This window comes from Anas platyrhynchos, chromosome 14 (genome assembly GCF_047663525.1).
Source record: "Anas platyrhynchos isolate ZD024472 breed Pekin duck chromosome 14, IASCAAS_PekinDuck_T2T, whole genome shotgun sequence".
NCBI classification, from domain to species: domain Eukaryota; kingdom Metazoa; phylum Chordata; class Aves; order Anseriformes; family Anatidae; genus Anas; species Anas platyrhynchos.
In genome coordinates, this window is record NC_092600.1 from 14,983,131 (window position 1) to 15,007,618 (window position 24,488).

At 41.7% G+C, this 24,488-nt stretch overlaps 1 protein-coding gene across 1 annotated transcript in view; it reads right to left on the reverse strand.

Annotated features, from left to right (window-relative positions):
• The window catches only part of KCNIP1 (potassium voltage-gated channel interacting protein 1), a 370,449-nt gene extending 351,895 nt beyond the window's left edge, over positions 1-18,554 (reverse strand). Inside the window, exon 1 of the mRNA XM_021275941.4 lies at positions 17,462-18,554. Coding sequence (XP_021131616.1) covers positions 17,462-17,549 — 88 coding nt within the window. The 5' untranslated portion in view covers positions 17,550-18,554. The remainder of the gene's footprint in view (positions 1-17,461) is intronic.
• Between the last annotated feature and the right edge of the window lie 5,934 nt (positions 18,555-24,488).

Here is a 24,488-nt window from a genome sequence, read left to right on the forward strand (position 1 = left end):
GGTCTACCATACGGGTGATCTTATCATAAAAGGAAATCAGGTTAGTTAGGCAGGACCTACCCTTCACAAACCCATGCTGGCTGGGACCAATGACTGCTTTGTCCCCCAGGTGCGCCTCAATACGTTCGAGAACCATCTTCTCCATGATTTTACCAGGCACTGATGTGAGACTGACAGGCCTGTAATTGCTAGGGTCTTCTTTCTGACCCTTCTTGAAAATCGGCACAACATTTGCCAGCTTCCAGTCTACTTGTTAGAATTATGAACATAGCTACCTGCATACAACACCAAAATAAAGAACAAAGTGTATTCTGAGGTGGACTGAAATAATTTCTTTGGCCTGCATAACTTGCAGCATTTGCATAACAGGGAAACAGCACCACACATACAAGCACATCACATCATCTGCTTTGCACTTGCTGGACCTGCAGAGAAAATCCATCAACACGCATGGCTCCATCCTGCCCGAAAGGCAGGCCTGGAACAGGAGTTCTTCCACTGGATCATTTGGGGATAGCCAGAGATGCACCAAATACCAGTTAATGGTTAAAAAGAGTTACAAAAGAGTTTCCTGAAAAACAGGCAGGTCCCCCATACCTTAAGCTGCAGGGAAGGGCCCTGGTCAGTAATTGGGGTGTCAGGAAGAAGCATGCTTCTCCTCTCTTCCAGCTCCTGTTAGCGTGCTGCAGGAAGGCCACAGGCACAGGAACACAATCAGTCCCACACCCTGCAGCTGCCCAGAGGAGGAAAAGCAGGGCCTGGTAACAACACAGTGCTGAGAGCAGCTTGGGCAGCGATGCTGCCTTCCCATACCCCCAGCAGGCATGATTGCAGAAGCATCACGTTTTGATTAAAACCAGAGGATACTAGGGTGCTTACAAAAGACTTGCATTTACGACATTTCATTTTGGATGAGTGAAGATGGTCTAAAAGATTATTTCCAAGTTTAATGAATTTGACAAGAAGTCATTAACTTTTTGTTCCTTGATTTCATTAGCTGTTCAAATCGTCCTGCTGCAACAGAGCAGAGGAACATCATGCAGAGACCAGAAAATCCCCCATTGGAAAGATTAGCATAATGTATTTCTTAAAAATAATACACTGAGCAAGTGACTTTTCACACTTAGTCTGAGTGTTTAGAGTTCTTTTATTGCTTGCTTCAACCTGCTCAGAAACGTCTCTGATCACTGATGAGACTGGCAGGGTGCTAGGGGGCTCCATGACCAGCACCCTGCTCTCTGGCAGTCCCAAAAGAAACATGCAGTGCTGCAGACTTGAACTCCCAGTGCAGCAGTTCAAAATGGCATTAAGAGCATTGCCAAGGCATTATAAACCATGTTGCTCTGATCTGAAAATGGCACAGGGCTGCAGCTGATTGCTATGTATATGCAATGACAGACCACAGGTGAGGATCCCAGCTACAACACCATCAGCCAGCACTAGCCCAGCATACAACTGGGTGAATCCAGCAAGTGTGCTACAAGATTTCTCCATGTATAATTAATTCTGCACCTGTACTGGAACTGTAATGGAATTACTGCAACAGCTGAGCTGCTTCAGGTGTGCAGCCAATACCAAATCAAGATCACAAACAACCCCGTTATTTTTCTCTCCCTCTTTTTTTTTTTTAAAGACAGCTTAGACCCTACTCTTCCTGAAAGAAAACATCAGAAAGAATGGCTGAAGTTTTCTTAAACTTATTTAAAATTTGGTAGTTGGGTGAACAGCACAGAAGCAAGAATTCCCATGCAAACCACTTGTAGTCATAACTAAAAATGAAAAAAAAAAAAAAAAAAAAAAGAGTAGATCATGCAGGACTTGTCCATGGGCTAAAGGGAGCCACATGGAAGAACAAAACAAACCTGTAGTTACTTCATTGTGAAAGCAAAACTCTGGACATGACCGTGACTCTGGAACCAGGTAAGAGAGCACACCAAGTTTTCCTTCAATGCTGAATCAGTCTCCCTCCTCCTCTCAAACCACAACTCATGTGGAGAAGCATCCCGTTAGGGGATCCAGATAAGTTTGCAGCAGTGTGATGCCCTGAGCCAACAGGTCTCTTCTTACCTGCCTAGGCTTCCACCCAAGAGCCACCCTGCACGCTCATGTTCTGCATGGCTCCAACAAGGGGAGTCCCGGGTAGGAGGAGAATGGGGGTCACAACTTGCACATATCTTCCTTCACCAACGTAAGAAAGTTGGTTCTTAATGTTTAGCAACCAAATTAAAACCAACTGATGCTCATCGCAATAAGCATTCTGTCCTCCCTGCCAAGTGGCATGAGACAGGTTTGCCTATAAAGGCTTCTTACTGAATTAATTCTATGCGGGGGCTCAGGAGCACTAGCACAAAATCATTGAAACAAATGTCTGCAGCAAACAGTTTTCTTCACTTTCTCACATTATATTACTGGAAATTCAACAAGAAGCAAGGGCAAAAGCAAATGAACTAATCAACTTAGGAAGAAAACATACAGGCAGGTAGATGTAAAATTTAAGTTACAGAGAAAAGTTTTATCCATTTTATGAGCAAGCATAGAGAACAACAAACAAAGCTGAAGTTCTTGTTCACATTTTACCTGCAGGGGAGATAGCAACCAAGACAATTTAGTACACAGAGGACTTGAAACTGAGTGTAAATTGAAGCCATTCTTTAGTTATGACAGGGTCATCTCCATTAAAATGTAGACACCGACACCTAAATTATTTCATTTCCCTTGCCTGCTCCTACAGCATCTCCAAACTGAAATACCAGTTTTATGATGTTGGCAACAGGAACTTCTCATGCAATAGTAACATTAATATTGCAAACAAAAATCTTAAATATTGTGCAAGCTGAAAAACTGAGAATACAATGCAGTTTCTTACGTGTGGTAACACACTGCAGCAAACAAGGCAGAAAAAAATAATCCTTTGCCATCAATTCCCTGAAACCAGAAACAACAAAACTATTAAAAAAATAGAAAACCCTCTGTTTTGAGATTTCACACCATGTTTTCAAGGGGCTGTTGCTGCCCTCGTTACAAAAAAATGCCAACTTGAATTCCTGCACAGGAAACAGAATGGCTTCCATACAGAAAAGAAAGTTGATTTAAGCTCAAAAACCAGTTTTGCTCAGAGGACTTTAGAAGAGTAAAGTAAAAGTAGCTTACCCTGATAGCTGCACTAGGGCTCCTGGAGTCTGCTGGAAACAACTCTGTTGATTATTGGCCTATGGAAACTGCATTTACTGCACGAACATGGACCAACAAACTCTCTTCCAGTGGATAAAATACTATCTAAAAGCTGCTGCATATTATTTGGCTTGGGTGGATTTTTTTATTTTTTTTTAATGAAATACATAAGGGAGCGCTGTGATCTCTGTAATGCATTGTTTAATATTAGTGTAGCATTGCAGCAGAGCAAAGACACATATTAGTAAGGTTGAACCACAACAACTGCTCGCGTGGAATATTTCTTTGGCTGGCTTTATTGTGCCTTATCAAGCCAACCATCCTTCCTCCTTCTGTATCCCTTACACACCTTCATGCTTTACTTGCCGATCTTCCAGGCTCATCGCAGCGTGCACCATCAGTTGGAGCCCATAGGACTTGGCCAGTACATCTCCAGCAGTAGGATGCACTGATACCAGTTTTGTTGGAGCTACCAGTTTTAAAACATGCCAAAATAGGTTCACAGTGTAAATGCCATTTTCAAAAACTTGTTTAACTACTTTGGTAAGTCCAAATGACTTATTCTAAGAGGTTTAAGGCTGCTGACAAGAGCCGGTATTTACAAAGGAAGCGGCATTTGTTACTGGACTCCACATATTATTGCAGTAGTGGAATTCAGTGTAATCGTCTGAGTTTACAGCCGCGTATGAATGACAAACTTCTTCCACAGTGTTTTAAATCTAGGTTCACTTACGAGAGGATGTTTTAGAGCCACATACATTTTTCTAGTTCTTAAGGATTTCAACCAACATCTCCCTTAGTTCTTTGTGCTTGTGGTATTGACTTCAGAGCCTACAATCCAGTGCTTGACAGTCACTGCCTTATGCCCTCTTACACCAAAAAACCATCGCAAGTGAACTCAGAGTTTGTGTAAAACAATAAGCAACAAGGCATTCCTATAGCAACAAGTTCAATTCCACCTAGAGTTTAATTCCTAAAGAGGAATGGCTCAGCTTGCAAGCAGTATTTGTGCACATACACTACTAGTTTAATTGGCTTTCAATTCATCTGACTCTAGCTACTGAGTGCTTTATAGAGGCACCAGTACTATATCCATATATTTGTTGTCAAGAGGTTACTATCAGCGTCTGCCATAGAAAGCAGAACGTCATAAAACATATTTAACCTTCTTAGAAGAACTTTTTCATTAAGCAGGAAGTATTTCAGTCAGTTGGACATCCTACCTTGATGGGAGATAAAAGTGTGGACTACATCACAGCACGACTGTAGCTGTGCAAAAGGACTTCAGTGGGCACAGGCAAGATACTGACTGCACAAGTATACAGAGGCAACAGCAAGAAAACCCTTGAAGAACTGAATTTGCACAGCCTCAATAAAAATTTGTCAGTTACAGATGTTAAAGTTACATCCAATTCATAGAGAAAAGTTTAGAAACAAAATTGAAGATATTTACAGAAGTGAACAAAATTGTTAATAGAAAGACAACCTCAACAATGCCACATTTTGAAACTCACTTGCAGTCAGTCTCACTCCCCCAGTGGTCAGACTTCCAGGGGCAGCGGTTGGTTTGATGCCAGAAGGGCACCAGGCGGCCCCAGCAGTTCGGTACGCAGACACAGCGCTTACTCAAGTTGCTTGCACAGCAAATGGCTTGTGTTGGGGAAGTTACAGAGTGCAATAAGGACACAAGGTAGCAGACTGTCTAAGAACAAGAGATGTTCTACCTTAGAGGGGGTGTCAGAAGTGAACCCTTCATGAAGTAATCACGTTTAGATGGGATACGATATTTTGCAAACAGACATTTTGCTGTTTTTTCTTGACTGTCTTGACCTGAAGCACACACTGGAACCTCTGTAATGGCTGAGGTGTTTGAAGTGGAAAAACACCCAGTGTTGGGTTATTTATGGCCTAGCTTATTCCATTTGCTTTCAGAACTATTATCTTTCATCTTAGTTTTGGTGCATAGAGGACCATTTGACACAAGTTGAATGGAAGTTGTCATTTTTGTGTTCTGCAAGGAGGGAAACAAATGCATTTTTTTCTGTGAGCCGTTTCTCAGGCTTTAGATTTATTCTCATTTTGCCAGATAGTCTGTAAAGACAAGAAGGAGGCTTAATCAACAAATGAAGTAGAAAAAAAGGTGAAAGTGGGTTAAGAGATGAAAAAGGTACAGTTACACACTTTTGGAGTACTGGAGGAAAGCATTTCAGTTTACAGGAAAACAGGATTTACTGCATGCAGCAGAACTAACTGCAAGTGGCAGGCAAACAGAGCCCTCTGGCCAGCTCACTGCTTCATGCAGCTTCAGTTACCCTGGCTAGAAGGCAAAGAACAGAGGTTGGACTCAACTCTTCATCTGTCAGATGTGGCCCTACAAAATAGCATCAGTCAAATTCAAGAGCAAGGCCAAAGGAATTTAATACCTAAACAAGCTCTGCTCAACAGAAACATTTTGTGTGCGCTCTCCTGGAGATCCCCTCCATCCAGGAGCTGGGTACCTCCCGCTTTCATCTGATGAGTGGAAATAAGAGCTGCACTTCTAGAGCTTGTGTTATACTACTGCTAGTAGAGCCTCATGCCCAAACTCTATACCACACTTACTTCTTAAAAGGTAAAAAGGATGTTTATGGCACTTTGTCAAGCTGCTCTTTATAAAAGCCAGCATTTACACACCTTCTAGCTGCACTGCAGTACTTGCAATGTTACTTGAAGTGTACCAGAAGTCTTTCTTTCCCTTCCCCTTCAAACCAGAAAACAAAGGCTTTATTGAAAACCAAAAACCTACATATAAGCTAACCTAGCACATATAAGCTTACCTAGCACAAACACTTCCTGCATCCTCTTCTGCAGCTCCTCACCAGGCTTCTGGGACTATTTTTAGCTCTTTTGGAACATCTCAACCAATCCAAACGGTCACAAATTTATCACAACAAACTCCCTTGAGTTTTGTAATTTCAAAGTGTTATTGACTGGTTTAATTCATCTCAAGAAACACTACTTCAGACTGCAATATTCAGCAACTATAAAGAACATGCTAGTTTTTTTTGATACACAATGCTAGTTGTTTTTATTTTCTTCACTGATAGAACTCATTGGGTTCTACAGTTGACATTAAGTGCACATACGATTGCTACATTACCATGCAAATGTGTTTTTTGTTGTTGTTTAGTTGCTTTCTTTTTTAATGCTTTATATCTTTGCCCATGTAGAGGGACAGAAATTAGCGCCAAACAGAAGTCAGAAAGAATCAAAGTTGTACTCACAATAACCTAGAAACTCCCCTGAAATACCTTATTCCTTTTAATCCTCAAATATTTCAGGAACAATCTGCAATTTATATACATCAAATTAAAGAGAAACCAGGTTTTCAAATGTTGTCCAACACTTGCCCCTTAGAATATACCCACAGTAGACAGAAATTACTGAAATACCTCCAAGGAACAAAGACAAAGAAGTTACACTGTACTTTTCAAATGCAAACCAAGTGGTCTTGTAATTGACAAATATATATACACTCAGCAAGAACGTTATGGTTTTTCTGGGATAGTATTTACAAAGCCTCACCACCCAGAAATGCTGATGACAGTGTTTGTTCTCCAGCAGAACATCACATACCAGAATGAATGGACAGATCTGGAAGTGCTGCACAGAGCAATGCCACTTCACACGTGCTGGAGACCAGACCACAGTGGTTTAAGTTTAGAGCTCCGTGCACAATAGATGAATGCTGCAATACTCATGGTGCTCCCAAACAGAAGGAAAATGGACCTCTAAGAAGCATCTCCGTGTCTATGGATCGCTAATATTAAGCATTTCTTGCTGGAACAGACTCAACAGAAAGCAGTATTGTTGAGTGCAGCTGTCACTACGGACAAGACCAAAAACCACATAGCCCAAGAATAAGTTCACAATTACCATCAAACCACTGCTTTCTGTGGCACTCACGTTTTCAAGCACAGTCTGTATTCAGGCCAGTCTCTTCAACACAGAAAGATGCATCTATCAGGTTATTCTCAGAAAAGAGATTTTTTTATAACATAGATAACCTTTGACTAGCTAAAGACTGATTTTAGCCTTTGGTTTTGTTCAAGGAAATACTGCAGACGTGCTAGAGACAACAGGCTCTGCCGTGAGGTCTGGTTGTTGCTACAGCTATCGACCAGGCATTTTGCACCCCTTGTTACAGCTATTTGTGTAAAACTTTGCACTTACATGGAAGATCTTTCTTGGAAGGCAAATCAACAGAGCAAGCACGAGATACTGGGCATCAAATCCGTTACAGGGCTAACTCCTCTGATAAGCTGTTTTACAGGACAAGTTGTTTGCTAAGTCTCAGTCATTTAAAAACAAATACTGCTCAGAACTCTATGCAAATCTCATTAAAGTTCTCTGTAGATTTTAAGACGACAACTTCGTCAAAAAGCTCTTTTATAAATTGGCTATCATTTGCATACTGTGAGGGTTAAGGCTTACTGTATGTGCTGTAGATCACACTGCTGCCTCTGGTACTGAGCCATTAAGTGCAAAGCAAGTATTTTTGCTTGTTGGGAAAAGATATCCTTGTCATAAAACTCACTTTCTCCTGTTCTCAATTCTTTATAAAGGGATTTACCCCCAACATGTAAAATTCAACAGGAGTTAAAGTCAGTGTCAAAACACACAGCTCCTGAAATGAACATACTCTGTCTTTAAAGTTCTATGCATGGTGAGGCATTTCCAGGGCATCAGTTGCCAACAGACAGAAATCACAAGAAGAGCTTTTGCTTAAGACTTTCGCTCTATAGAAACTGATCCAGAGCATCATCCTTGCAAGTAAAGATCACTACAAAAATCACATGGTATTTCTTCAGCTACCTGAGCTTATCAAGCCTGCAGATGTTGTGCTATGGAGAAAATGAACCAAACCAAACCGTATCAAACAACATCCAGTTCATGCCACCCCTGCTGAAACTGTTTTTATACCTACAGTTTAGATACCTACATGTATCTTTGTCATGCCCCAAGTGTGCAGCAAAGCCAGGTAAGTCCTGAAATGGACTAAAATAATTAAGCTGCTAAAAAGCACTTAAAAAAAAAAAAAAAAAAAAAAGGCTAAGCTGTGCTCTGTAGGACTGGTAGCACATGAGTTTTTCTGAAACTAACAAGGAACCACAAACAAGATCAAGATGCACAGAAGCAGACTCCAGCTCTCCACATCCATTCCCTCGCTATGCAGGATGACGCCTTTCAGAGCTACAGGAGCACATCCCCACCACCCTTCTGCTGGATTTGTTGCACTCCCTCTCAAGCAGCTCTCAGTTTAAGTAACATTTCCTTGTTTGTGCTAGGAGCTTCATGTCAGACAGTAATATTTAAATAAGCATTTAAGCCATAATTCCCCTCTCCATGAAAAATTTCCTAAAAAACAAACAAACCAAAAAAAAAACAGTGATGCTAAGAGGTAAGATATGCTATGTGCTCCCTTTTTTCCCGCCTTGATGAAGTATATTTTATGCTGTAGGTTAAGTTTCCCCTGCAGTGATATCTCATCCTAAAGACATAATGACAAACACACACTTGGTTCACCACAAGCTGTCTTGTGAAGGAAATGTCTTGTGGCCTTGATGTTCTGCATCTTCATGAAATACTGCAAATATGTTATGCTTGTAGTGATGATTTTGCAGGGGTAATGTTTGTCAAGCAAATGTTTCTCATGTTTTCCTGTATTTATGAGGAGACAGAAAACTCACACTGAGCGGAATTGTTTTCAAGATGAACGCAGGACACAGCATGAGGTATGAACCCATAAATTCAAACGCCAGCCCTTGATGCAAATTGCACTTTTCAGTTTCTGAAGCAGTGATTAGCATCCCCATGGCTGCACGAGTGAGGCCTTTTGAGAAGTGAAAGGACTCAAGTTATCACCGCTCACCATGTTGCCGATGGCAATCACGGCAGCATCCTGAGTTACCGCGTCTGCAGCATGGATTGCATTCGTCCGATGCTTTTATTCGCTGAGTCTCAAATTGCTTCTCAGGAAGCACGAGATAATATCCCTTTCAGAGCATCAACATAAACACACAATTCATCAGTCAGAAAGCTTGTAAACATTTTCAGAGCCAAGCCAAAAGCTTCCTGACAGTTACGAGTTTCCCCAGAACACACAACCCAACCAATTGCTGCTCCCTCAATAAGGTGCAACAGGTAGGGGACAGCAGTCCATACATCACAGCAAGCAGAAGGAATTCGAAAAGTCTGTTTCACTTTGTCTTTTATTACCTTAAAGCTTACTTAGCTTCCCTAAATTTTATGTTTGGAAATGAGTTTTTTGTTTGTGTCAGCCTCCTCTTCGACTGAATCCAGATGGTTTTTATTCAATTTTTCAATCAACAGCTGCCTTTTTACTACTTAAGGATGGTGTGACAAGAGCCATATTTATCATATTAGGCTAAGCATTTTGATATAGATGTCATCAATGCTTATTCCTCTGAAGTAAGAGGTTTGTCTGTACCAAAATGTACATGATAAAATTGCTCATCTTCTTTTTAAACTGGGAGTTTATTTCCAGAACTCATTACCATGCAGTACTACAGCACTTTTTCATGGACAGCTGCCAGTCGTTTTGCCTTTTACATTCACAAAAACTTACGCTGCACCTCTCTAAGCACTGCTATTTATCATTCCATTACTTCTTGAAAGACAGATGATCCATTATATTTATCATTTATTTTGTTTACTGTCACTAAAGGAGACACTGAACATTCCAAACTGCTAAATAACTCTTCACAAATGTGGGATGCTGTGTTAAAGTGAGCATATTTAAACACAACCTACCCAGGTTTCAAGACTTGAATCTACGTATTTTATCCTATAGGTACCAAAGCCACAGGGTAACACTGGGAATTAAGAGCAGGAATTTGTTACTTAACTGGTCACAAAGCTTACAAAGTTCCCCTCTGCTTCCCAGGACACCTGACCGATGCTCCACCAGCACTGCCTACAGACCATGAGAAATGCTGCCTATTTGCGACCTAGTTGGTAGAGTGAAACACATGTACATTAAAAACATTTTGTTTAATTGGGATAACCACCATCCTCCTCGTCCATCACTACCCTTCCAACTCAACATACAAAACCCACTTAGAACAGAGAATGGTATTCCCTGTCATGTGGCTCCTTCTGTCTATTATTGATTTCATTTATAGCCAACACACATTTCCAATTTCAAATGGACAGAGTAAGTGATGCTAGGGTGCATATTTGCCTTAGTCACAGAACATTATGGAACACATCCAGAAACATACAATTTTTGGTAATAATAAATAAATAAAACAGATAAGGCATTAATCAAAGACTAAAAGGCATTTATACCAAAACTAGGAGGGCATAGGCAAAACTAAACTAAACCATAAATGTCACCCCCAGTGATATCAAAAGCAGATCATACAAAACCACAGCTAAACCAAATACATTTATAAAACTTTATCTGATTGATGAAGACCAGAACCTTAGTACAAAGTCTGAAAATGTCACAAAGATTTCAGCCATTACTTACAGTGCATCAGGTGAGCTTGTGCGAGTAAAGCTGGATCCACAAAGACATAGGCAATGCACTTCTGGGTCCTTACTGTGTAGTCCAGTATCGACTCCTGCTAGTCACCCCACACCAAGTGATTGAGTTGATATTTTACAACATGTGACTCTCAGAAGCCCATAAAGAAGAGGGGCAGTGCACAGCCTGAGTTAGCAGTTTCAGCCTAAGATGGTTGCTGATCAACCAAGTCAAACACCCTGTATGTCTTTCACAAAGGATGCATTTGTTCTTTATTTCTTCCACGGCTCAGTTTAAACAGTCTTACTGAGATAATGCAAACATCTCAACTTCTACCTATAAAAAGTTTACAAGTGGCAAATTAAAACACCCTCATTTCAGATAACCTAAGGAAAGCATCGTGCAGTTAATGCACATCTGAAAGAAACTTCCCTAACAGGTGAAGGCGTCACTCAAAGCTTTCAAAGGCAGGCACATTACACAGTGCTCTCTACTAGCCTTTTAAATGCTAGTGACATTTTTCAGGTTGCAAAAGATACAAAACTGTATTAACTTTTGCTAGATGCAGTTATTTCAGTTCTGTAACAGGACTGCATTTTTAAATTCTTAAAACTCACCTTCACAAGACAAGCACCTCATCAAGCCTGGGGAAGCAATTTCTCCCTTTCATTCTGCAGCGTAAGGCTGTTTCACCAGGTCTCACTTTTATAAAGGACAGCATTAATCACTCTTATTTTAAACCCCAGACTACTTAACTTTCAGTTATCAGCATTAATACACTCCGCCCACGTGCCTTGCAAACCAAACATTGAAGCAGGCATTACTAAGAATTAAATTGGAAGTTAGAACCAGCTGAGAAGTGCAAGTCAAATTATATTGAGTTTGTAGCAAAGCTGTACAAGCATGGAAGAAGTTGGCCATGAATATTCATCCCAATTACATCATGAGCTTAAGTGCTACCACAGTTAAAACCTTTCAGTGTCTGCTTCCAATTACATTTCCATTCATTAGCTTTACTAATCATGCTAAAACAGTGAAAACAAAGTCACATGGACAGGAACCCCACAAATACCACCATAAAGTCAAGACAGGCCAGAATTTCATTTGCATCCCTAACCATGGGACTCCTGCTCAGTTCCCATCAGGTTTACCTGGTACCCAGCATGGACAAGAAGCACCACTCAAATTTCTGTTGCCAGCAGTAAAGCAGGCAGCATATAAAACCATTACTCAGAACAGGGATAATTCATGAGAATGCATACAGGAGATTGCCCCAAGAGAGGACTGACTTGCAGTTCAAGGCTGGCTGTGAGCACCAAACAAACTGACAAGTTTTACCTTATTTTCACCTTCTAGCATTGTGCTGTTAGAGATAACTTACTGGAGATAAAAGAAAACTATGTCTTGAAATTGCACTTCATGTGCTAATTTAACCTAATATTAGGATGATTTAATCTGTCACTATCCACTTATGTTGAGCTACCTTCAGAAGTTACCCATTTATGCTTATATCCTTTCATTAAGTGGGCAATAACAGGGTCAGATAGGTCAAAATATACTGTGGAATATTCATTTTACTCCACTTTAAGTGACAGAACAGACACGGTAAATTAGCATATCAATAAGCTACAGCACGGTCTGAATTCCCTAGCCCATTTGCCAGCAGCATATCTCCCATGTAGTCCACTAGGTATAAAAAGAAAGAAAACACCAAAACCAACCAAACAGAAGCCCCACAAGTTAAGACACTAAATTCTTGTACATTTCTCAACACTGTAGAATTTAAGCATTGCTTTATTGCCCTTTTTTCATTAGAGAATCTATATATCAATTCATTAGTTATGCAAAAAACAACCTAGTTATTAGGATGTCATTAGCGCAGAATCCAGAAGAGATGCTGGTTTTCCCACTGACAGGTTACCTACCTAGTCACAAGATTTAACAACCTTCATGGCTCTAAGACACCACAGACATATGCATATTGCAAAATACCATTACAAAACCTTATCGCACAGTTTCCCAGCAGACAAGAACATTTTCTTGTTATATTCAGATAAATGGTATTACATATTCACTCTTTGGGGCTATACCTTCGCAGACAATGAAGTTCTTAATAAATTTCTTATACACATTCAGCCCTGTCTTTGCAGAGATACTAGTTTCTACAAGGACAAGGACAAGTCTGCAAAAGTTTTAAAAGGAAGACTATGGTATTTCTGCTCCTCCTCTTTCTTGGTTCTCAAATCTCATTTGAAGTAAGACAAAGACAAACCACACATACATGTCCGTATATTCAGACTACTTAAGGTTTGTAGCATTTGTAGAAGATGGATTTGCTTGTAGTGCTTTTTCATAGACATGCAAGCATGTGTAACATGCCAAGCAGAAGTGTCTTTGGCTTATTAACTCATACAGTTGCAAGGGTTGGTAACTATGGAACAAAGTTAACTAGGTTTTCTAAAACCAAAACACAAGCATCACACACATGCCTCAGGCAAGAGGCAATTACACTGGAGATCTTCATCAGGTGGAGCTGAGATCAGGTACCGAACCTTGAAGCCTCACTAGCTGCAGATTCTTCTCTACAATACACATGGGAAAGACAATTATTCCGCTTGTCATACTGGCAGCCCCTCTCTCAATGAGAGTTTACAGCAGTGTTTTATGTACAGAAACTTGCATTTACTCCAGGTGGTCATAAAAACATGCGGACAAGATCTAACACAACTCAGTGTAAAAGTACGTTAACATTTGCCTGGCCTCTATAACCAACTTCCTTACTAAGGAAGAATTACAAAGCCCAGAGAGTTTTATAAAGGAATGTGCATTAAAGCCTTTACAAGAGCCCTCTGAATAACAGCTTCTATAAGTTTGAGGACAGTATCCAGAATTCAGGGGTGCAGGGGGGCTACACAGCAACAAGAGAATGAAACGTCTTCAAATGGCAGAGGTGCAGGATCCCTGGCATCACTTTAACAACTGCAGTGAACCTTCCTATGTCTTCAGGGCATCTAGCAACATTTATCCTTACATTTTCAGAAGCTGGAGAAACCAAGCCAAATCTAATGCAATGCCCAAAGGAACAAGATTAGCTTCCACTGAGAGAAGACAGAGCCCATGTACGACTAAAGGGGACCATGCACTTCCTTTCCCATCTCATATAACATCTCAGAAGAAGAGCTGTAATTTGGATTCACAAAGCAGCAACGAAACAGACCAAGTGCAATAAAACTTTTCTTTCACACTGGGGAAGGCTGTGGGGAGAGCAAAATGTTTGAAGACTTTATCGTTGCACTGGAACAGATAATTAGGCAATTAAAACTATGAAAAGTGGACAAATTACCAGTTCCAGATGAATTGCTTTGCAGAACAGAAATGGGAAAAGCAAGAAATCAGAAATGAGAGCCTTTGGCAAGCATTTAACTAAAAGAGGGGCAGCTCGGGAATGAAGGTGAAAGGGTAGTTAATTTGCAAAAGCTTATCTGCTCCAGCAAAGGAACATTTTGAAGGAGTTGATCCCTAAAATAATCTTGCTTTTCACGCGTTGATAATCAGAACACATTAACAGAGACCAAGCAGTCTCATTCCAGCTTCAGTTTTGGTCACTGAGCAGGGCTGTGTTTCCAGAGGCATCAGCAGTACCTTCATATACATACAGAAGAGACTTGCTCGATCATTCTGCTCACTAAGCCCTTCCAAGCAAGAATGAACTTGGGATGCAGGCAAAATTTGCTAATCCAGCTCTGCAAAGGTACCAGCTATGAACTCCTTGGCTTAAAGCCCTGTAGACCTGCTGCAACTGTAGATTTAAGTCAGGACATACCCAACAGGCTGGTGACACACCATGAGACCAGGTGTGTCTTCCCCCTCACTGCCCACACCAGGAGGCAGCTGCTGTCTCATCACACTCTGTTGATGAAGGAAGGACTTAATAGCTGCAGCTCAGAGAGCCTCCTTTTATTACTGAAAATAATCAAGGGGAAAAGACTGCTGCTGTTGAGACAAGAAGAAACCACTGAGTGCTAAGGATTGCACCTTGTTGAATTGCAGAATATCTCCCACTCTAATAAACCTCAAAAAGGTGGAAGTATGGAGAAGAGAATGAATCACGTGCTTCACAAAGGATTTGGCCTGTCAAATGTGTTTAAAAACAGGGGAAAAAAAAAAAGGCATTAAACAGTATGAAGACAATGAAACAATGGGGTAAAGAACACAGAAGACGTAACTTGAATATTCACTAGCACGGAGATTGCCTAAGTTAAAGAACACAAACCAATGCACAGCTGTTTCTGTTTTTTTGATTACCTGCAGAAGTTTCACTAGAAGAAATGCAAAACAATAAGCGTGGCATAAATGTATAAAGTAACACCTACCTTTTTTTTTTTTTTTTTTTTTACAGTTAGAACCCCTAATTTAGATTTCCAGTTATTTTCTTTCTAGTTAAGAGTTTCACAGATATTGCTATCAAGATGTTAATTTTTCACTACAGCATCTCTCTAATACCTATGAATCAAACTCATTCCCATGGTTTATTCCTTCCCGAATCTGATTCTTCCAGTACAACACAAAAGCAGATGAGTAGGGGGAAAAAATAGTTTCAGAGTTTTAAGTACTTTGAATCCCAGAACACCACTCTTATCTAGTCCAAGCAGCTTGAAATGAGACATTGTCACAGGGAAGATGTGGGTAGAACAGTGTTGTACTATTGCATGGGCTGCCAAGGAGGGAGACAATGATAGCACAATTCTGACATCTTCCAGAAGAAATGAAAAAAGTCTTGGACATTTTCCACTGTGATTTCTAGCTCACTGCAGAGTGCTGTTCTACTGTCCAACTCCAATATTGATGTAGTCCTTTGCAAAAGGCGGACAAGCAGTAAAGACACAAGGACTGCTTGATAATGCCCCATTAGATGAATTGCCCTACCTTTAAGAAGCACCACCCAAACCCAGATTTTCCCCCTTTTTTTGAAGGGGAGCTCAAGCAAAGAGAGCAGTTTGTTGTCCATCACTAGCAAATATAGCAGCATTCATAAAAATACACCATACATAAAAAAAAATACAAATAAAGTACAGCAAATATACCCTACCGACATGCTAATTTCAATGGAGAAAATGAGGTCTTGCGGTTAGTATCCTACCATTACTTCTCTTCTCTAGCCATAGTAATAGTTATTTCTTTTGCTATATTTACTTGAATTTCTCCTTTGCTTATAACATTAGAGAGATATGTTGGTGTTAATCCTGAATTATAACCAACACCTGACAGCTCCTCCCTTTCTTTGAGGGACTTCAAAAAAATATTTAATCTTTCTTCTGATGTTTGACAGTCTACGAATGACAGGAAAAAAAAGGGGGAAGAGAAAAAATAAATACAAGAAGATAAAATCATGATTGATTTAAAATTGTAAGAACAATTAACCTGTCCAGTATTCTTGACATGAAATCAAGGGCTTTCAGATTTATATGAGGAAGTTGCTAAATTTTTTCCAGATAGACAAAGAATGGATTGAATAGTTTTCCCAGTTCCTACAAAAAGGTGCCAGGGTGGGCTGGAACCTGATGATCTTTAAGGTCCTTTCCAACCCAAACAATTCTATGGTTCCACTATTACATTTCAGTTCTTGGTACTTGCACTTTTTCTATTTTAGAAGTCACCTCTGCCTGGTTATAGTTTACCCTAAGAAACAACTCAAACACTACAATTCATGCAGGAGCATGTGTGCTCCAGACAGGCACACAACACCACAAAAGACTAACATTATGTGGAAAATACACACTTCTTTTTTGCTCTTTGGCTATGAAAAGATTAAGAAAACAGAAGATTTGACATTTGCAAAACGCATGAGTGACTCCTCAGCCTTACACAAGTCTCTCCTCTGATACCTTAGTCAGAATTTTATTGGAAGTTCTAAAAATTACCCCCAGAAACACACTGGAAGAATTTGTACAAGGTTGCCCCTGACCTAAATACCATCCACATTTCAATGGTGAAGCAACAGTAGAGCATAATATCACTGTTATCCAAAATACCCTAACAAACCACCAACAGGCATTTATCCAGTACAGGGTGCTGAGAAGCATCACTATGAAAAGAGACCAACAAAAATAGCAGTGTGATAACTTACCTCAGTACACTACCACTGAGATTATATGAATACAGAGAAGCATAGAGGACTTCTGTCCTTTATTGTTTGATTTCAGGTAAGAGAGAAGCATAATTAGGATTGGTATTGTTCCACCTGCACATGGTAAAGGTGTATTAGGTGTACGTAAAAAGCAGACTGTAGATAAACCAAAGATACTCAGGAGCACGTAATAAGCAGTGACCTAGATTTTGAACCAACACACACATGTTTCAAACAACTAATAGAAACAGTAAAGTTAAAAAAAAAGACACCCAGGAGAAGTACTGATCTGCCGGCAGTTATGAACTCTTCACAAATCTGAAGCTGCACACCAGCTCCCCCAGAAGCATCTCCCAGCACACCGAAATAGCCTGGTACAGACACAGGCTATAACAAGTCGGCAACCAGAGGTTACAAACTACACAACTTCCAAACAATTACATAAGGCTCACAGCTCGGCTCCAAGCCTGACCACACGCAGGAACTTCTCCAGAGCAGCCAATTCCTTGAATTGCACCAGAGCACCTCTGAAGCAGTGACACTGAACTACCACAAGCTTCCTTAGAGGCTACAAAACTCCCGCAGAGCTGAGAGCACAGCGGAACAACGTGAATCAAAATCTTTTCCCTTACCTTTGCTGAGAGTGCCTGTGATGAGCTTAAAAATGGTCTGGGCGAATTTGACGATCCCATGCTTGCACCTCTTCGAGCAGCCGCTCATGGCTGAAGCGTGGAGGAAGATCTTCCCTCTCACAAGGTCCAGAAATAACAGAACAAAACAAAGCAAAGAGTCCTTGACAAAGTTCAGGCGGCAGCTGGGGCAAGGCACGGCGCTCCGCTCTCACACACCGAGCCTCAGCGCGGGGCTGGGGCTCGCTCCGAGGGAGGATTGCAGAGGCGAGCCCCGCATCCCCCTGGCGTTAAGGCACGAAGGCAAGGATGCTGCGATGCCCTGCTGGAAGTTGCTCAGCGCAGGGAGCAGCTCAGCCGGGCAGGGGAGGAGGAGGAGGAGGAGGATGAAGAGGAGGAGCAGCAGCAGCAGCTTGCTTCCAGGCTTTGCAGGCTGCCTCGGCGGGCAGTGCCAATGCAGCAGCTAACGCTGGAGTCACGGGGGGCGGCTGCTGCAAACATCGGCGGCTGCTTCAAGTCTCCTCTCTCGGTCTCCTTCCCCAGGCGATTTCACAGCTAGCTGGCCAGTTTCGCTCTCCTCAGGCCCGCGGAAGCCAGCAGACAGCACTGTCTTCATTCTGCCGATGCTGTGCTCGCACCTTGCTCGCAGAAGGCTGCGGGCTTTGCAAAACCTGAAGCAAATAGGACAGCAGGGCTGCACCAAGCAAAAGTCTCTTTCCATCGTACCAGCGTGAATGCTGCTCAGGTGGCTGCTCACCCAGCACCGGGGCTGGGCCACTTGGCCCCCAGGACCCTCACTTCGTGCACAGCACCTCAGGTACCAGGTACGGGGGTCTGATGCTCGCAGGGCTCCTGCTGCCCGTGCAGGGAGCTCAGCCCCGAGCCGCAGTCCAGCTGCTTTCTGCCTGCTTGGAGTAAATAATTCCGGAGCGGGGACCCGACGGGTACAGCAGCCAGAGCGCAGCTGAGGGGTCTCAGAGCACCTGTCCCCCTCAGTCAGGCATCTCTAGGCTGTAATTCGTGCTGAATTCCTCTCAGATGCTTAAAAGCAACCCCAAAATGCAACGGATGCGTGTCCCAGGGCGGGTTACAGATCGCCTCAGGGCTGTGCTCATCCTCCCCCCCCCCCGACGACTTTAACAAAGCCACCTGGCGCCAGCCGGCACCTGTGGGCAGCAGCACCTGCACTCCGCGTCTTTCCCGAGAGAAAAAAAAAAAAAAAAAAGTGCGAACGAACAGCTTTCCTCCTCAGGGCACACAGCTCCCAGCTCCAGGGATCGGACGGGACCTCCTTCGCCGGTCGGTGTCGCTGCCAGCCCCGGGGCAGAGCTCTGCCACCCCGGCCACCCGCTGTGAGGAGCCGGCCCCTGCCCGCCCCCCCTCAGGCGCCCAACGGCTTCGTGCCGCCCGATTTACCTCAGGAAAGCGACCCGGGGGGGCGAGAAATGCGATTACAGAGCGGGTGACCTCGGTAACCCGCATCCCTGAGCCGACCCGTCAGGCACAGGCTACTTTGGCACCCGCTGACTTCCATGCAGTTGGCTCTAGTATTGACAAAAGCACAGCTTCGTTTATTTATTTGTTTAAGATTTAGCAGACCCAATCCAAAATCTTCCACATGAACATCAAAGGAGGTTTCTGTGGAGAGCTGCCACGAGCTCACAAAGACATTTGACCCTTGCCCAGCTGGTGACATCACCCACTGCTATGGCCTCTGAGGGTTTTCCCCATGCACAAAGTTTCAGGTATTTTTTTATGTACTTTTCAAAAAAGGTCTTTCCTCTTTCCTTTATTATGCTCCACAAGGTAAAAGACAAAGGCAGCTGAGCACCCAGAGCTATGATTTGGAGACAACGTGGAGACCAGGTGCTTTCCTCAGGGTGCCATGAGCAGAGGAGCCCCCTCCCTGCTTCCTGCATAGCCCCAGCACCTCCATGTCAGCTCCTCTGGTTCCTGCCACCATCACCTCCACACCATCCAGAGTCTTTATTATATAGAATACGGCTTCCTAGTTTCACAGTTACATACATGTGGGTCTCCAGCCCCAGGTCTCATAGGGGAAGCTGGGGCAGAGATAAAATACCTTCCTGAACACTGTTAGAAACATATGGTTAAATAGAGTAGTGCATAAGTTTCTAGTGTAAAATAATAATCCTGCCCTCTACTCCGCAGATTTCCAAACAGTAATGTAAGTGGCACAGCGGAACACAAGGATAGAGGATGGGAAAGAAGAATTAAAATAAAAGGCAGCAGTAGCATGGGCTGGGTGAGAAAAGCTGAATGCCACTTCTCTGGACCTTGCTTGGCTCAATAACCTCAGCTGACCGCACAAAATGTATGTTAGACTTGAGGAAAATAGAGAGCTAAGTAGAGAGCTAGATGGCTTCATGAAGCCATCTCCAAGCCTGCTCTTAATTCCCAGAAATCTAATTCAAAATTGGAAATGTGATTGTTCAAAAGAGAAAAAAAAAAAAAAAAAAGACATTAAAAGTCAACTGGGAAATCAAGCAATCAGCAGGTTGTTAATTATTATATCTCTATCAAAGTTTTGCTACATGTTTAATTGCATTTATATATATGCAAAATAACTTGGGAGGGGAAAGTACAGCATAATGGGCACATGGAAACTGTAGAAACAGAGTTCTTACATAGTGGGAGATGGAGGAAAGGAAAAGGTGTCATAACTCAGACAGCACTTTCAGCCTATCTGGCATCATAATTTACCACAAAGAAATGAATTTCATCTTAGAGATCTGTTTGCCACCTTTGGCCATACTACACAGGAAAATGGGTCAAAACGTACATTAATAGGAGTGGGCCAATCTTAACCACAAGGTTGCATAAAAGCTGCTGCAGGTTCAGTAGAGTGGTAGAGTTTAGCAGCCCTATAGAGCTTAGGGAAAGCGGAGAGTTAACCACGCTTCCAGCAGAAGTTTCAGTCGTTGAAAGGCCCTCTAAAAGTAGTTCCCAAAGCTGACAATCCTAAAAAATTCTCAAAGATATGCTGGACACATTACCCTCTGCCATAGACAGAATGGGTGAATGGGAATTCAAAGGCACCAAACTGCTCTGTCCAAACTGTAGTGTTTATTGCTGAAAGAAGTTAGCATTTTTAATACAGTGACTCCTGAAGTCCTAACAGACTTTCGTGCTAGGTGCAGCACAAACATAAAGCAACAGGGATAGTTCTTTTTCAAAAATATTAGAGACAAAGCAAAAGAAAACAGATGCAGCCAGATGGATGAGGAAGGACAGGAAAATAAGACAAAGAGCTCATTATGTCCATGGTTAGCAGTGACACTTGCTACCTGCATTGTCCTGTGCCCAAAACAGGGAACAGTCTTGAAGACAGGAGGATAATGATGGGTTTTGATGTCTCAACTGCAAGGGCCAGTATAAGAGAAAGCACAGTTTACTTAACATTCAGTGTGTTAGAAAATGAAGGCTGGCTCTAGTTGTTGTTTTGGAGCAGGAATCAAGGCACAATGAGTGCAAAGGTATGATCATGAAGGGCCTCAAATTCCTCACTGGTGTTTTGTCTGGGAGATCACAAAGACAGCCGATTCTGGTTCAAGGCAAATGTAACAGCCTTTAGTGACTGGCTGAGAACTTGCATTTGAAACAACGTGTTACATCCCTGATCAAGCTTTTTTTATAAGGGCTATTTCAGACTACAAATGGAATAGACAGATACCGCACATTTCTATATTTGACTAGGAGTCTAAGGAGATTAAAGCTGGAAAAGCACAAAAAAGTAAGGTTACACAAAAGGAACATTGTATTGTAGGGGAAAGTATTTTTTCCTTGAAGGCTTTCATGTAATCAGCCCCCAAATAACAGAGCATATATCCTCTAGATTATTTTATGTGGATTTTCAGCATGCTTAACAAGGAACGATGGTAGGTACAGAGTATTCAGGAATTTAACTGTAACTCACGCACTAGCTTAATTTTCTGTATGTAACTTCTAAGAGCACTGTATAAGTTAATTGTCATCCCAAAGGGATATGAAAGCAAGTGCATTGTAGGAAGTTGTACTTTCCTAATTTGCTATTCAGGATCACAGCGTAGGTGGGTGAGAGGTGAAAGTATTCTGTGGATATATAAGACTCCCATGAACTCCGTTCAACCAGGGGTTCAACCAATACAGTTTCTGCTATCAGAGGCAGTTAAACCTATTTACTTTAGGAGGTAGTTTGATCCATTAACTTGAAACCACACAGCACACACTTGAAAATAATTTCCAGGGTGGGTACAAACAAACTGTGAACTTGGATGCACTGATTTCTTACAGCCTTTCCCACAGAGGAAGTATCCCCATTTTTCTGTCAGTGCATGAGATTTGCAAAGAGCTGTTCCATGGCTACCTATTGCCAAGGGTGTCAATGCAAAGCATTCATATTACCCAGTTCATATCACAGGCACTCATCATGTCGTGAAGGCCAAAAACACAAAAGGGATGATGACTGGGATCCATCATAGATCCTGAGTACTGTCAGAGAATAAGGAGTTTTGCACTGAAGATAGAAAGCTCCCACCCTGAAAAGGAAAATCCAAGTCATTCATTTTCTCTACCTCCTTCCCATATTTTTTCTCCTCAAGTTTCTCCAAATGGATATGACACACTATTACATTAATCAGGTATAAAAGAGTAGAATCATGAGGCTGGTAGGTCCTGATGCGCAAATAACAGCTGGAGACTTGGCTGGAACATGCCACAAACTCCTGACCACCTGTGCAACCTTCACAGAAAAGAGGCTTGAGAACAGACTGTATGCACTGGGTCTCACCCAGGCATAGAAATAGACAAGTGGCTGGGTGTGCTCTTAGTTCCAGAAACCTCGGCACAAGACATACTGTATCACCTTCATTACACTCCCAAAGGCACAACTGTCTCAGGATAGACCATGAATAATATTTTATTGATCTGCTTGGAAGCAAATCTAACAATTACAGACAATTGTTTCTGCTAGCTACATCCTCGATTACCTCAAATCTAGAGGTAATTAGCAAAACAAGAATTTGAGTTTTATTGGCTCCTCAAACAGGATGTTACAGCTTCAAGGAGTAGCTTGGAAAATTGATCTACTTGAAACGAGGAATTGACACTGTACTATCATTGTGTGTGGCCTGTGTGGGTAGAGCTCTCCGCATGCCTTCTTTGGTGTCATTCTTTGCAACAACACCGCCAATAGAGAAGTTTCACATACAGAAATCCAAATACATTGGACTGCCAAGGAAGTTTGTACTACTACTACTACCACCACCTGTTTTTAGAATGTGGTAAGCTGACATACAACCAAATTAACTCACTTCCCTATCATTACCAAGAACAAAGCAGCAGCAAGATTAGAATCAACATCTCATTTGTACCAGTCTAGCACTACAGCAGCCGCAGCCCAGCCCTGATATTATCTTCTCCACTGGTCTCTAGCATTGCTGCCAAACAGATAATGGCCACACTGCGTTTTCATTCACTCTATAATTCCAGTCAGTATTATCAATCAGGGCCTCAGGAACATTGCATGGAGATTTCCTCATCATTACAGAACTTTTTTTTTTTTTTTTTTTTTATGGCACAATAGTTATTTCTGGACTCGGGCAGCATTCTTCACTGGAGTGTATGCATAGCTACACATCAGTATTTTCCACACACTGTTCGCTCAATTGGATCATCTGTTTTTTTAATATCCCATCTGTCAGACCTGACTAATTTATACAAAAGTCTAGACAAAGAAACGGTGCTTATGAAAGAGCATGTACATTAAAATGTCTTTTAAATGTTCATATAAGAAATTAAGAGAATGAAGGCTTGGATACAAAACCTTTTTTCTGAAGTACAGGCATACACATACAAAGTGCACATAAATTGAAATAACAATTCTGATTTTATCAGTAGCAGCCTGGTATCTTGTTGGCCTTGGAAGGCACTTCAAGAAGGTAGTCTCTTCTGCCTGTGGAAAACCACACTGATTTCATTCAAGTTTCATGCAAACAGAGCTTTTTCCCTACAGAAGAGGCTGAGGCCAATGCCTAGATCTCTCTTTTCAAGCCAAGTTCAGTACTTGCCATGCACGCTTCCTGCAAAGAAATTGGCCAAAGTTCAAGTGTCCGACACTATTGATATTCCAGCCCTGGACTTTGCTTGAGGTAAGCTTGCGAATCATACTAAAATGTTGATGGTAACATAACTTAGACTGGGATGAGACTAGGTACTTTTTCAGACATGTGAATAGATTTAAATACATACATGCTGAATGCAACTAAAAAGGTTATTACAGTATGCTTCTGAAAATTACAGAGCTTCTATCAAAAAAAAAAAAAAGCCAAACACTACTCACAGCATCACAGCTTTTGGCTATGGGAGCTCAGAAAATACTCTAATAATTACTGTAGTAATGTCTTAGCTTTCATTATGTCTGGCCTTAACACATGCATGTTTGTCAGTAGGAAATGAAAGGCAGTAGGGCAAGCAGAACCATACAGACTAAATAAATATTCCACACAGAACTGAATTCTGCCTCTGTAGACAGAAACTCAGCTGTTTAACGTATGAAATGTTAAGCATGTTTCTATTGGTGAGGTGATGCCAGTATTTTTTGAGGTCCTGCTGAACTTTCACCTTAGCCCCCATATTTTCAGGATATGGAGAGGGTTTAGACACATTCTTCCTTTGTTCTGTTATTCAAACAAATCACATTTTGCTTAAATATAGTTAAGGACAGAGATGCTACTTGGCAAATACAAAGCTCTTCAGAAAGCAAACAATATACTGACCACACCTTTGGTCCATAGTCTTGGCAGAGATGACTACAGAGAACCAAGGTAGACAAAACAACAGCAAATAAACCCACAAAGCTATGCTTCCCTTCACTTCAGTGGCAATAGTTTGTCAAAGGGGTCTCCAGACTTGTGGACTGGGAGTATTTGTGCTGAATAAATGTTTGCTGTTAAGCCTCCTGGCTCCAATGATATGGAAGTATGCACACATTTTTAATTTATATCAACAGAACATGCATGACAGCTTAGCT